This window comes from Zootoca vivipara, chromosome 4 (assembly GCF_963506605.1).
Source record: "Zootoca vivipara chromosome 4, rZooViv1.1, whole genome shotgun sequence".
Classification (NCBI taxonomy): domain Eukaryota; kingdom Metazoa; phylum Chordata; class Lepidosauria; order Squamata; family Lacertidae; genus Zootoca; species Zootoca vivipara.
In genome coordinates, this window is record NC_083279.1 from 26565892 (window position 1) to 26580583 (window position 14692).

General features: G+C 44.6%; 1 protein-coding gene across 1 annotated transcript in view; it reads left to right on the forward strand.

Moving 5' to 3' along the window:
* Positions 1–14486, forward strand: part of UXS1 (UDP-glucuronate decarboxylase 1) — a 38216-nt gene extending 23730 nt beyond the window's left edge. Inside the window, exons 8-15 of the mRNA XM_035115065.2 lie at positions 16–75; positions 1819–1940; positions 2567–2686; positions 4830–4873; positions 6644–6704; positions 7861–7918; positions 9488–9591; positions 13659–14486. Coding sequence (XP_034970956.1) covers positions 16–75; positions 1819–1940; positions 2567–2686; positions 4830–4873; positions 6644–6704; positions 7861–7918; positions 9488–9591; positions 13659–13790 — 701 coding nt within the window. The 3' untranslated portion in view covers positions 13791–14486. The remainder of the gene's footprint in view (positions 1–15; positions 76–1818; positions 1941–2566; positions 2687–4829; positions 4874–6643; positions 6705–7860; positions 7919–9487; positions 9592–13658) is intronic.
* The last annotated feature ends 206 nt before the right edge of the window (positions 14487–14692 follow it).

Sequence of the window (14692 nt, forward strand, 5' to 3'; positions counted from 1 at the left end):
CTTTTCTTTTTTAAGGGTTAGCAAAACGTGTTGGAGCTCGGCTTCTTCTTGCATCTACCTCTGAAGTATATGGAGGTAAGAAGTGGACTTGGCAATGGCTGATTTGGCAGCTAGTCTTTTACTGAAGGGAGAGGTCCCACAAGCATGGAGGCCTCCAAGCATAGTTTTAAGCAAGGCAGGGAGAGCTGTCAAGGGTTCTTCTCCACCTGCTACGTTTTTTGGTCAAATTTGACCCCCTGCCCTGCAGTCAATGGATCTTACTATGCTTTTGTTGAAGATATTGTTTTAAAAATGTTCCTTTTGCTCACCTACACAAACAAAAAGCTTGATCTTGGGGGCATTAATTTCCATGGATAACTGGGCTTGATAGTACCTCAGTACTCCAGGATCAATCCCTCCTCTACCTTTTCAATATACTACGGTACTATCCTTTTCATTCTTCGGTCCCAATAATATTTTTGCTGCGTTCAACAAATAGAACACCAGTGCATGGCATGATATGGCTTAGTTGATTCCGCCCCATAAAGCCTTGACGCATCCTACTTGATTTGGGAGTTTCTGATGTGTTTCCTTTGGTCACCACTGAAGTGTGTTTAGGTGCCTCCTGCTTGGGGGCTACTGCATTTGCTTCAGGTCTCCCCCCCCCCCCTGCATTCTGACCTGTGGTGAAGGTCCTGCAAATTAGGCAGAACGTTCGACTTGCATAATATGTGAAGTGAGCCAAAGCCATGGATAAATTATTCTTGTACCACTGTGAGCTAATGGGACATCTGTAGGTTGTTTATACACATGCATGTACCATATGTGTCTTCCTGTGAGTTACTCTGGCCCAGCAGTAAGCAAACCTCTGGTCATTTTTAGCAGGTCACACCCACCTGTCCTACATCTGATGTCATATATGACATCGTATGTGGGACGAGGGATGATGGGGTGCCAAAAGGGCGGTTTGCGGGCACATTCATAGCCCCATGCTTTTTGCAAGCTGATCATTGGTGCTTGGGTAGGAATCACGCTGAATTCATTTTCCTACCCCAGTTTAGCCTTTCTCTAGCCATCAGTCCTTGGGAAAGCATTTTAGAAGCTGAGTGTGGTTCCGTTAAATCTTTTCAGACAGAATAAAAATGGCCAGCTAGCTCTGAATAACTTCTTACGTGACAGACTATAGGAAGCATTGACCTTGCTCTAAATGGGCTTCATTTGCCCCTCGTGGAGCTGGCAAATGCCCAAGCTTTGCTCTGTAGTGTCTTCACATTGCATCCCATATGTGGTCCTTGATTGGCTGGGATCACTCAGGGAGCAATGAAATGGGGGAAATTGCATCAGAGCAACAGCAATGGACCAAACGGTATCTGAAAACAGCCCCAGCAGTAGGAACAAGGCTTTATAGAGGTGGAGAGTGTCACTTTCTTGAAATTGATATTGTGGCAAAAAAACTTAAGACTATAACTCAACCCTGGTACCCACCACTCTGTAGAGCATGGGTAGGCAAACTAAGGTCCAGGGGCCAGATCCGGCCCAATCGCCTTCTAAATCCGGCCCGCGTACAGTCCTGGAATCAGCATGGTTTTACATGAGTAGAATGTGTGCTTTTATTTAAAGTGCATCTCTGGGTTATTTGTGGGGCATAGGAATTCGTTCATTCCCCCCCCCCCCAAAAATATATAGTTTGGCCACCCACAAGGTCTGAGGGACAGTGGACCGGCCCCCTGCTGAAAAGGTTTTCTGACCCCTGCTGTAGAGAGTACCTTAATAAGTAATCCTTTCTGTGCTGCTGAATAGTCAAACTCATGATTGCTTTCTCCCTCCCCCACTCTCAAGATCCTGAAGTTCACCCACAAAACGAAGATTACTGGGGTCACGTGAATCCCATAGGACCTAGAGCATGTTACGACGAAGGAAAGAGGGTTGCCGAAACAATGTGCTATGCCTATATGAAGCAGGTAATGATTGTGACATTTGGCCGGCAGAATCAAAAACGTTCGGAACTTGAGAGTTGCAACACATGATACAGAAATACAAGGTCACTTAGGTGGTGTGAGTGAATGATTCTGGTGAAATCCAACATTCTCCCGCATGAAAGGTTGCTGTACAATTGGTATAGACTGCCTCCTATTCCTGGTGCTGCTTGGGTACCAAACATGGTTCGCTTAGAGGCCAAACCCAGCAGTATTAGTTTCGCTGGTTTGCTTGAAGTGTTTCATGCACCTGGCAGTTTAGTAGATGAACAATAAATAATTAGGAACCCATTTGGTTGAAACCAGGACCCCTTTGGTAATACCGGACTGATCTCTGAGAAATAGATCCAAGAACAGCAAAATTATGTAGGTAGTATGGAATATGCTAAAACCATGTTAAGTGACTTGGGTTTTGGCATAGAGGCATGATAATTGTAAGATAACACGGCAATGTGGGATTTGTCTCCCCCTTTTCATAAGCAAATATAGAACCTGGCTTTGTGTGTCTTGTCAACTGTCATCATCCTTCTGGGGTAGGGTAGCAATAGAGAATTTTAAAAAGCCCAGTGCATTTTTTAAAAACAAAAAAAGCTTTTTTCTTATTCTTCCAGGAGGGTGTAGAAGTAAGAGTTGCAAGAATATTCAATACTTTCGGCCCACGGATGCACATGAATGATGGCAGAGTTGTTAGTAACTTCATCCTGCAGGCTCTTCAGGGAGAACCCTTAACTGTACGTATTTACCATCCTGCCCTCTGAACTCAATTTGCTGTTCATTGGATTTCCGGGGAAGACCCAAGTAAAATAAATTGTCGCTTTGTGAAATGTCACTTGTATGAATTGTGTAGGTTTAAGAACATGAACCCTGAGCTTGAACGGTCCTGTATCAGTAAGTTCACTAAAATCTCTTAAAACGGTGCAGAACTTCAAGTTATCTGGATAAAGAATTTGCGCTGAACCACGTAATCAGGCTATTGTGATGGACAGTCGTTTGATTCAGGTCTTCAGTTACCTTTAGAGCGCAATCTTTGCATAGTTCCTCACTGTGTTCAATAGGACTTGATCTCAAGTTAAGTGTGCATAGGATTGCAGTCTTAGTAAATATACTAAAAGACAGCTTTCCACAGAAATCTGTTTTTATGTCCAGTTCTATTCTGCTTGAGGGGGGGGGGGAACCCATAACATCAAGTCATTTATTTGGCTATTAACAGGAGTTAAACTAGAGCTTCAGTGTAATTATTTGTTTTCCACACAGGACTGGTTCAAACAAGCATGCACATTGTTGTTGGGGTTTTTTTACCAAAATGAAATACCTCTTTGCTAAACATGTGAACTGTCCCAATTGAAAAGGACCTTGAGCTGATATTGGGTAACCTGGCAGTTGTGACTGTGATAATTTGTCTGTGACAGCTATTCATACACCCAGCCATCCCTTAATGCTGCAGTCAAGAAATGGCGAGGATGTATGTGTTGGACCGGTCCTTAATCATGTCTAGTGTTATGAGATAGCATCTGGTAGCTGGGTGCTTGAGTTACTGTTTTTGTATCCAGTGGTGGCTCTGCTGATGAGAGGCATCCATCAATGCAACATGGAAGGGGACAATCTTTGAAGATTTTCCTCCCAAAATCTGTCCAGGGCTTCCTGGATGCTTAGAGCAGATTTAAGGGAGGAACTGGGGGGGAATTGGTCTTCCAAAGACAGATGCTTTCTGTCCGTCAAGTTGACACCATTGGGTACCACCCAGTAAAAATAAGAAAATGAAACTTCCTATTAAGTTGTGTTGTTTTTTTAAACTTAGTGACCATAGTGGATTAGTTTCGTGACCAGCTGTTACATTAATACTTTATATTAGTAGGACAGAGCTGGGATGTGTCGCAAAGTCAATAACAAAAGTTTTTTTCAGGAGGGCTCTCCTGCAGATATTTTGATGTGCATTTTGAAGAGCAGTAAAATCTCACGAGATTCACTCCAGAGAACTGCAGAAGACTGGCACGCTTTGCTTTCTGGCAAACAGCAGTGTACAAGCAGGGCTCTTGTAGCCTGCGTGTGTTTTGAGAAGACTGTTGCTGGGGAACAAGCTGATGTGCCCAATCGCTCAGCTAGCCCCAGGAAAACAAAAAAGGGTGTGAATTCTTCCAACTCTGCAAACCGTCAGCAAAGGTGCAGGGGATGACTTCAAATCTTGTTTCCTTTTGTCAACCCATATACAAATATCTGTTCCCTTCCACTTGAGGAAACAAAAATAAAATTCATTCCATATGAACTGGAATATACTCTTTTCTTTAAAAAACAACTTTGTTTTGTAAGTGGCACATTAAAGATGGTGGAGAAAAACTTGGTCCAGAGATGCTATAAAAAGTAAAGGGAAATAAAATATGTAGCTAGATCAGTCTGGATCTGGCCAAACTCTGGATACAAGACAGCTTGGTGAAACTCAATTATTCCACCCTATGACTATCAAAATGATAGTGAGGCGTACAGTGGTACCTCGGTTTGCAAACGCAATCCGTTCCGCGGAGGCGTTCGCTCGCCGAGGTATTCGTGATAGAGCACTTCTGCGCACACGCTGCGCAGATCGCTTCTGCGCATGCATGAGCTGCGCAGATCGCGTCTGCGCATCCAACGCCGCGGAACCCGGATGTAAACACTTCCGGGTCCGCAGCGTTCGTAAACGGAGGTAGTCGTAAACCGAGGTTCCACTGTATATAAGCTAGTTTAACCCGTGCATCTAGCCATAGATCAGACCAGGACAGATTTTGCTTTCAACACACTGTCACAAACGAATTGGAGAGGAATTACATGTTTGTCAGTGAAAGTTATGGACATATTGATACTTCTTATCAGTAATACTCATTTTATTTTATTTTCCCCTAGGTATATGGGCCTGGGACTCAAACCAGAGCATTTCAGTATGTCAGGTACATTTCTTTCGCCTTCCTTGTTTCAGTATACCTGAGGAAGGGACACTGAAAAAAAAAAAGAATGAATGTGGAGTGCTGGGGAAGAGAAAAGCCTATTTCAACATTAGTCATGCAGTGATGTCAGAATGTTGCTTTTTATTTCTTTTTGGTTTCATTGAATGCCGCTGTGGTGCTAAATAAATGGTCAAATTTTGTTAAAAACAGAATAGCAGACACTGAAGTAGGAAATAGGTGCCTTGACAGTCTGAAGTCCGAAGAGCAGATTTTCAGTAGACACTAGTTGATATTTCTGATTACAGGTAGGTAGCCGTGCTGGTCTGACATAGTCGAAGCAAAATAAAAAAAATTCCTTCCAGCAGCACCTTAGAGACCAACTAAGTTTGTCATTGGTATGAGCTTTTGTGTGCATGCACACTTCTTCAGATACACAGAATATCTGAATATCTGTAGCTGAAGAAGTGTGCATGCACACGAAAGCTCAGACCAATGGCAAACTTAGCTGGTCTCTAAGGTGTTGCTGGAAGGAATTTTTTTATTTTGATATTTCTGAGTTGAAAACAATCATGCTAGAGGACTCAGTCCATTGCTGCCATCTTGTGTTTGCACAATGGATATGCAATTTGTATTTGGAAAGAGAAACCAGTGATTTTAGCCAGTGGGGCTTTTAATATTATGGTGCACCGACAATGGTGGTAGGCTCTAGTCTACAAAAGGCACAGTAGATTGCTTAACCTTTAAAGTGCTGCTGTAGTCCCCTATTTTCTCCTTCCTTCCTTTTTTTTATCTTGCTGTATCAAAAAAAACCTTTAATAATAATAAAATTCTGCTACAGTCAAATACGACTTTTCCGGAGGTTTTAAATCATGCTGTTGATTATTGTTGTTCAGTGACAGCTTGATTGATTTGGAAGCTGAGGTGGAGAAGAGGGGAGTCTGATTTCCCTACAGGTGAAACTCGGAAAATTAGAATATCGTCGAAAAGTGCATTTATTTCAGTAATGCAACAAAAGAAATGGTTACAATAATACAAAAATAAACAAACATCGCTATTGCATTTCTTTAATTACATTCCATTTATAATTGACCCGCCTAACGACAAATAATTACAATTACAACAAATAAAGGCTTGACATATCTTGCTTTGCATGTCATGCATCTATCCCATATATTGGTTTCACCTTTTAAGTTGCATTACTGAAATAAATGCACTTTTCGACGATATTCTAATTTTCCGAGTTTGTAGCTGAATAGCAGTATATTGTCCCATCCTGCACTTGTCCAAATTTAGTGCGACAAATACATGAAAGCGCAGTTTTCTTTAAAAAACAAAACAAAAACTAGTACTACTGGAATTCTCTGCCCAGATTAATGAACACTGCATACTTAAGTAGAGGGCAGACACAGATTGTGTTTGGGGCCAAGTAAATCAGTTAAATTGGACGTGAACTATTCACATGGTTCCTTCCATGCTCTACTTGAATGCATCTTGTTTTGGCCTGCTGCTTGGTACTGTATGGAAATGGATAAGGCAGAAATTTATTGCCCCAGTGCAGAATGTGCTCTGCTGGGAGCCCACCTAAGGTTCCATGGTTTGGTTATTTCAGGACCGATACTCTGTTAAAGTTGCCACTGCACGGAACTGGTGCCATTAGTCGTCGTCCCCCGTCCCCGTCCCCAAAACCCAGCATTTTGGACAGTCAGGCTGTAAAACGCATGAGGAAGTAACTCTGCTCAAGCTGTGTTGTCATGTATTGTTTTGTTTTTCCAGCGACCTTGTGAATGGGCTAGTGGCCTTAATGAACAGCAATGTCAGCAGTCCTGTTAACTTGGTAAGCAAGTGGTTTTCTTCTTTCCTTTTTCTCCTTGATCTTTTAAGACCCTGTGTTGGAATTACCTGCCCATTCTCTTAATCCGTTGAATCTAGTAACGGGAGAAACATTTGGCACTATGAAGTTCTGAGAATAATGGTAGCGATGTACCCTCCCTTCCTTTCCTCCTTTTGCCACAAACATGCTCAGCACACTGAGAACAATTGGCATTGTGAATTCACCAGCGTTCTTCCTCCTCTTCAGATACTTATCGACTCTGATTGTGAGCAAAGCCTTTTGCAAAACAGAATTTATAAGTTCAGTTCAGCGTTGCAGTGTGTGGACGTCGGCATATGTAATGCTAGAGACTGGGCCAGATTCTGCTAACCTAGTGCACTAGCAGAAACCGCCACAAGGACACATGCTGGCACCATGGGGCTCCCCCCACCTTGCCCTCGTGTGGTCCACTCAGGATGACCCCCAGAACAGCATGTGGGGGGAAGAGAGCAGAGATTGTTCCATCTGGCAAGCAGAATTGCTTGCACCGGTGGAAACATCTTATTAACGCAATGTCAGATTCCATGCTGTGACTTACCCCACCTAAGTTTCCTCTCTCCCAGGATTGTATTATGGAAACAAAAATTGCCTTAAGCAGTTTAGACTCATGTTTGTAAATATTACCTGTGGGCTTTTTATTCCTGCTCTGAAATGTGGTAATGACTAGTGACATCATTTTTGGTTGAAGGTTGCTGGTATGTGATGGGTTCCTCTATTTGCATAAGAAAGGGGAATCAAGGTCGTCTAGCTATTCCTCCTCACACAATTGCCATTCTGTTCGTGAGGGTTTGTTCACTCCCACTCTCAAGACAGCTCTTCACGGAGGCTGCAGAGAGAAGGGGGAGGCAGGAAACCACATCCTGTTCACAGCACAAAAGTTAGGATCTAGTCCAGGCATAGGCAAACTCGGCCCTCCAGATGTTTTGGGACTACAGTTCCCATCATCCCTGACCACTGGGTCCTGTTAGCTAGGGATCATGGGAGTTGTAGTCCCAAAGCATCTGGAGGGCCGAGTTTGCCTATGCCTGATCTAGTCCTTTTATTTGCTAGTTACCTTATTGCAAAATAAAGCTTTTTTTTTGGTAAAATGTCATTTTAATAGTGCTTCTTACATCCTTAGGGGAATCCAGAAGAACACTCTATTTTAGAGTTTGCCCAGTTAATTAAGAAACTCGTTGGTAAGTATGACATATAATTGCCCTGAATAAACTTGGAACAGCTTGCCTACATGTACCTGTTGGGGTTTATCCAGTAGAACTGCATGAGTGGAGAAGAGGTTCACCTGGTGGGGTGGAGCTGCAACACTAGCTTCCCACCAGTGCTGCTTAACCAAAAGGTAGTGCCCGGGAAGTTGGCCCACCAGGAAGCAGCAGCAACCCTACTGCCAGGAAGCCACTTCTGCTTGGTTGCAGACTTTGGGCTGGAGTTACAATGAGGGAAATTATAAGAGATAGATGCCTGGTGCCAACTTTTATCTTTTTAAGGTATCAGGCAAAACCTTCCCATTTTACCTGGGCTTTTAAAGGCCTGTAATTTGAAAGGTTTCAGGCATTTGGGGCCTCTCTTAGTGGGATGTGTTCTGTAAAGCCTAACTTCATAGTACAGTGGTACCTCGACTTACGAATTTAATCCATTCTGAACGGACCTTCGTAAGTAAAAAAAAAAATCGTAAGTAGAAGCCTATGGGGGGGATTCGTAAGTTGAAGCAACCCCTATTAAAAATTCGTAAGTCGGAAAAATCCTATTCGCGCCGCATCCAAAATGGCGGACAGAGCTCCGTTCGTAACTCGAAACATTCGTACGTCGAGTCATTAGTAAGTGAAGGTACCACTGTAGTGGGTTTAAGTTTTTTTATTGGTTGGTTGGTATACTTTTAAGTTGCTTTGGGTCACTTTTGTGAGGAAAGCAACTAATAAATATTAATGATAAATAACGCTATTGCCCTGTTAGGGTGTTCTGATTCCCCACGCGATTGGAATCACACGAGGTACAAGCGAGAAAACGCATACTTGCTTCCTCCACGCCACTTTTTACACGCCTGAGGCAAATGGCTGAACAGGGGGACCTTGTGTGATTCAGAATATTACAGTATGCAAGTAGTATACTTCCTGCTTCAGAAGTTCTCTCTCCAACTTTATGAAGGGTGGCAGGAATTACTGGGGACATGGGGCAACTACTGGGGAAGACCAAAGCCCAGCCCTCTCATCGATACTTACCTCAGCAGATGAGAAATTAGAACTGCTGAATAGGACTTAGGATAAAGGAAGGGAGAAAAAGAATTTACCTGGGCAGAAGAGATTGTGTGCCCGCAGAACACAGGCTTGGAGCCAGCTAAGCTTCCATGATGGTGCACCCCTGTACCTCAGCCCTGCCCACTTAGCAGGTACCCCGACCCTCAGTGGAACATTTTAGGGGTGCATCAGGAGGAGTGGACAAGGAAGCTACTTTCTGCCAGAACTGTTACTTGCGCTTAATGTTGGGATGAACCTTCTGGGTTTCCAACAATAAGGATGATGGGGCTGCACTGGACCTGTCTGGTCTCTTGGACTTTGCACACCATAGTTTAGGGGAGCTGTAGGTGTGTGAAGCCTTTGTTTCAGCCTGTCTTGGAAAACGTGTGTGGTATAGGGGGACATTTGAAAACTACCTGTTTTGATTTGTTTCAGACTTCTGAAACTGTTAGTCGATCACCAGGAACCAGTGTAGCTTTGTAATATTTGCGAGTTTGGTGTTGTTGTTTTTGGCAGGCAGTGGAAGTGAAATCCAGTTTCTGTCAGAAGCTCAAGATGACCCTCAGAAAAGGAAGCCGGACATCAGGAAAGCCAAGTTACTACTTAGTTGGGAACCTGTGGTATGTAATTCTAGAGTTAACCAGTGTTGTGTGCAAGTATTTTTGAAAGGCAACACCATCAAGAACCGAATAATGCTCAGTGTTCCTTGCTGTGCAGGGCAAATCCTTCCATGTTGTGCTACCTCCTTTTGGAAAGAGTTCCCCCCCCCCCAAGAAATCAATATTGCTACTGCTCCTTGATAGATAATAGCCACACTTCCTGGTATTCATCTTTAAAACAAACAGCTAAGCTAGTTAAATCTAGAGCAAATAAGCAGGGGCCCTTGAGAGCGAAAGCGATTTTAACAAAGGCAGTGAAGGAAAATGTGTGTTTTGTGGATCTGACTCTGCTCCCATTGAAACCAGTTTTATTGAACAGTAGGTCATTATAGAGTGGTAATGATTAATTGTGCTTTCTACCTTTCGGACAGAGATGCCTTGAGAATCCTTAACATCCATTTTCTTAGCAGTAACACTGCTAGTAGGAAAGCAGAATGCTTTTTTTGTGTGTGTCTGCATGCAGGTTGGGTGTAGGTTTGAAATTAAGCCTGTGTGAAGCCCTGCTATCCCCCCCCCCATAGAAGCTAGTATACTTTTGTACTATATAGTTCAGTGAGGGGTAAACACTAGAGGTGTGCAACAAATACCTGTCCGCCTTAGTTTAGACACATTCTTACATCTATAATTTATCATCGTTGTGGTTTTGATTTTTTTCAGAGAGCTTTCTTAGGTTGTACCCTACTCTTGTGTCGATTTAATGAAGAGCAGGTTATAAATTACCTAAATTATTATTTTATTTAGGTAATTTATAACCTGCTCAACATTATAAGGGTGGTAATTCAATGGTGCATCTTGTACATAAATAATGCCCATTGAGGTTTACTTCTGAGTTTTGGCTTGCGGCTAGCTTGTTTCTAGGTTGCGTATTTTGTAAGTAGGCAGAAGAAATAGAAAAGCATTAGAGCAAGAGGCTGAAAATTCCTTATTCAGAACAGATCATTGCTGCAATCCTAGCTTCAGTTTATTCAAGTGAGTAACAATCCAAAAATTTCTGAGGGAGCTTGATTATTCGTTTTGTCAGCTGCATTCTTCATTATCTATGAGCAAGTGCTATGCCCTGTCTGCTGAAAGGTGATAGAGGTACGAAAAGGTAGATATGGCGAAGTTGGGCATTCCACTTATTGGGCCCTCAAAACCCACCAGTTCTTCTCAGGGAGAACTTTGGGAACCCAACTTACCATCTTCTAGGTAGCCTTACAAATTCCTATAGGAGCCCAACTCTTCACTCCTGCCTTAAGCTATTGGAAGAGGCGGTGCCTGGAGACTGTGATACTTCAAACACACTCCACAGTTTTCCATATTTGCAAATTTTATCAGTTTGATGAATGACGTACTCTAGTCTATGGTTACTGCCAGAGGTAGTTGAAGAGCTCCCAAACTTATGCCATAGCAGTTTCTTCTTCTCTTTTCCCCCTGTGGCCAGGGATGATGGGAGTTGTAGTCCAGCAAAAGCGGAAGAGGGAGGTGTGCTTCTCCCCCCTTCCATATTTTGCTAATGTAGAGGAGGAATAAGTCAGAAGGGGCAAATGAGAAGGTTGTACCTAAGGACTGCCAGTTACCTACCTCCAGCGCCTTTTTCTTTCCTAGTCCCAAAGGTGTGGACCTCTCTGAGAAGACCCACCGCAGAGCCCAAAGAGGATATCTTTGGGCTGGTGTGTGTGTTTGTCTCCTCGAGAGCCAGACTCTATCTATCATGCTCTGTTTCCAGTGTTGCCTCAGCCGGCTTTGCATGGGCTGTCTTCCTCTTTTCCCCAAGAGGCAGCTGTGGTGGAGGCATAGAGAGATTGTGGGGGTGATGGAAATGTTCCTTTGCCCGCATGCCAGATCTCCCCCGCTACTTGCCACTCATACAATCTCAGGCTCTGTGGGCTTGGCTGCTGCAGTGCCTGCCTTCCCCAGAGCCTTTCCTCTTGATGCATTTCGTCTCCCCCATGAGGAAAGGTGCAGCAAGCCTGCTCAGGGGAAGGCAGGTACAGTGGTGCCTCGCTAGATGAATTTAATTCGTTCCGACGGTCAATTCGTCCAACGAAAAATTCGTCTTGCGAGGCACCGTTTCCCATAGGAACGCATTAAAAGTTAATGCGTTCCTATGGGCTCCGGGGACTGGCGGCAGTGGCGGCGCTTGCTCGCTTGGCTCCCTGGAAGGCAGGAAGACAGGCGGCAACAGCCCCGCAGCTCTCTTTGCTGTCGGTGGCAGAGGGAGAGGAATGAAGGAGGAGAAAGCAGCCCTTTCTCCCCGTTCGTTCCTCTCCCCCCCCCACCCGATAGAAAGCACAGATCCTGGGGTTGCCGGATCTGTCGGGCGGGGGGAGGCACAGTCCGATCCTCCGCTTGTGCCTCCCCACGCCCAACAGAGCCAAATGCCGGATCTGTCAGGCGGGGGGAGGGACAAGTGGGACGATCCCCCGCTGTGTCGGGCGGGAAGCGCAGGATCTTTCCTGCGTTTCCCCCACATCCCGCCTGTCCCTAAGCCGAAGTGCGGCGCGGGAGGGGGCTTTTTGCCGTTTACCTCCCCCTTGGGGGAACGCAAACGGCGAAAAGCCCCCGCCGCTGACTGGCTTGGCGGCGGCGGGAAGAATTCCTCCCCTTCTTCCCGCCGCCGCCAAGCCAGTCCCTGAGCCGAAGTGTGGCGCGGTGGATGCTTTTCGCCATTTGCCTCCCCCTTGGCTTGGGGAAGGCAAACGGCAAAAAGTCCCCGTCGCGCCGCACTTTGGCTCGGGGACTGGCTTGGCCGCGGCGGGAAGAAGGGGAGGAATTCCCCCCCTTCTTCCCGCCCCCGCCAAGCCAAAGCAGCAGCCGCCGCTTTGTGCCGGGCGCAGTTCCTCTGCTTCTCCCGCCGCCGCCTGGCACAAAGCCAGTTTCGTTTCCCTCGGCAGGCACCGCCTAGCTTCAGATGGCGGCTGCCAAGGGAAGCAGCTGTGTGCCAGGCTGATGCGGGAGAAGCAGAGTAACCGCTTCTCCTGCCCGACACAAAGCCAACATCGGACGGGGCTTCAGAAAGGCGCTCTTCTCCGAAGCCCCGTCCTATGCTCCCGGGTGGCCATGGTGTGGCGGTGGGGGAACGTATCCGTTCCTCCACTTCTCCCCCCCTTCTTCCCGCGCTACAGCCCTTTGTGTTCCGCTGGTCTCTGCCGGTTGCCCCTCACTGGCAGAGACCAGCGGAACACAAAGGGGAACCAGCTGCAGCACAGGAAGAAGGCAAAGGAAGATCAGCTGAGAGGCGCTGACAGCTCTCAGCTGATCTTCCTTTGCCTTCTTCCTGCGCTGCAGCTGGTTCCCCTTTTGCTAAGTTTTGCGATCGGAGGTTTTTATGGCCACGCTTTGCAAGACAACGTCCGATCGCAAAACCTATTCATATAGCGGAAAATTCGTCTTACAGGGCATTCGTCTAGCAAGGCACCACTGTAATTGCCATCTACTCCAGACACGTGTGGGTGAAGGAGCAGCCTGCTCCCCACCCCCACGATCTCTCCACCTACCATGGAGATCACGTGGGGTGGAAGGGATTGAGTTTGGGCTACTCCTTCATTCATGATCTCCACACACACACACCCTACTCCTGAGAAATCTCTCCCATTGATCAGGAAAAGAGGCAGCCTGCCCCCACTTGCTCAGGCCAAAGAAGCAGATGATAGAGTACCTTCTCAGGCTTCCCCCGCCTGCCTGTTCCACTGAAAATCCTCAGCAAAGCCCTGCTGCACCTCCAGCTCATGAGGAGACCCTCTCTGAAAGGTGCCAGGACACCATTCCAGCTGGGGGGAAAAAGCCCTGCCTACTTCACAGATCTTAAGGTATGAACTACTAAGTTTTCGCAGGAATTGCCGCTGGATACAAATGCTATCTAAGTTATTTTGGTGAAGTATCTGTAAATGCACCACCTAGAGCTCCTTGGAGGAAAGGTGGGATATAAATGCAATAAGCAAATTAAATAAATAACCCTGCTTGACATACTTATGACAATCACAATGAGCAAATAAGAAGCACTTTTACAACTTGACTTATTTGTCTGTATCTCTCTTTGGTAATAGGTCCCATTGGAAGAAGGCTTAAATAAAGCAATTCATTACTTCCGCAAAGAATTGGAATATCAAGCAAATAACCAATATATTCCTAAACCAAAACCTGCCAGGATAAAAAAAGGAAGAACCAGACATAACTAAAAACTCTTTTAAGTCGGAAAGGAATTGAAAACCTTTCCTTGTGTTTGAAAGGTGTAATTTGTCTTTTGTCAAAAAGACTTCCGAAACAGGTATCATGAAGAAAAACTGGAAATTTCACTCTGAAGCTTGCTTTAAAGAAGTGGATGTGCCTAAATAAGAAAACTGCAATCTTTGCCTTGCACTTTTTAAATCTGTCTTTTTATGTAAAATAGGGTAGACGCATCCTTTTTTTAGTATCTTCAAGTTTTTATATCTTGCTGTGAGATCATTTTGTTGTGACTGTCCTTGACAGTTTTATTTACTGGTTTCTTTGTGAAGCTGCAGATGGGATGGGAAAATGCCAATTTATTTATAAAAAGTGGGTACTTTAAATGAGAGATACTATGCATAAAGAAAAAAAGAGCAAGCAGTATTGTCAGATGATTGAAAACACTGGCATCTAGTATTATAGGATTATAATAAAAAAAGAATTCTGTATGAGAGCTTTATGTATTCTTTTGAAATTGGGTTTTCTTCCCCCCCCCCAATGTTTAGTTCTAGTTGCACACTTGAATTTGAAAATATTTTCACTGACTTCCATGGATAAATGCTATTTTAAATCACTACTGTGTTGTGCACAATCTGGGGGAAAGTTAATGTATTATTGGTTACCAGTGGTTGAATATGCTATTTTAATAAAATATTGAAACTTACAAATATCAGTTTTTCATGTAAGAATGCTGCAACCATGTGTTGCATATTGACAAAGTTACAGAAAACTTACATTGGTAGTCTGTTTTTCTTTCAGTAACTGGTCCTCTTGAGTAGTAACGGTGTATAAGTACAACCTAATCAAAGATAATTTCATGATCTTAAATGAGTTAAGTAGGCACTTATGGTTTATATAGCCTAGTCCACTTTTT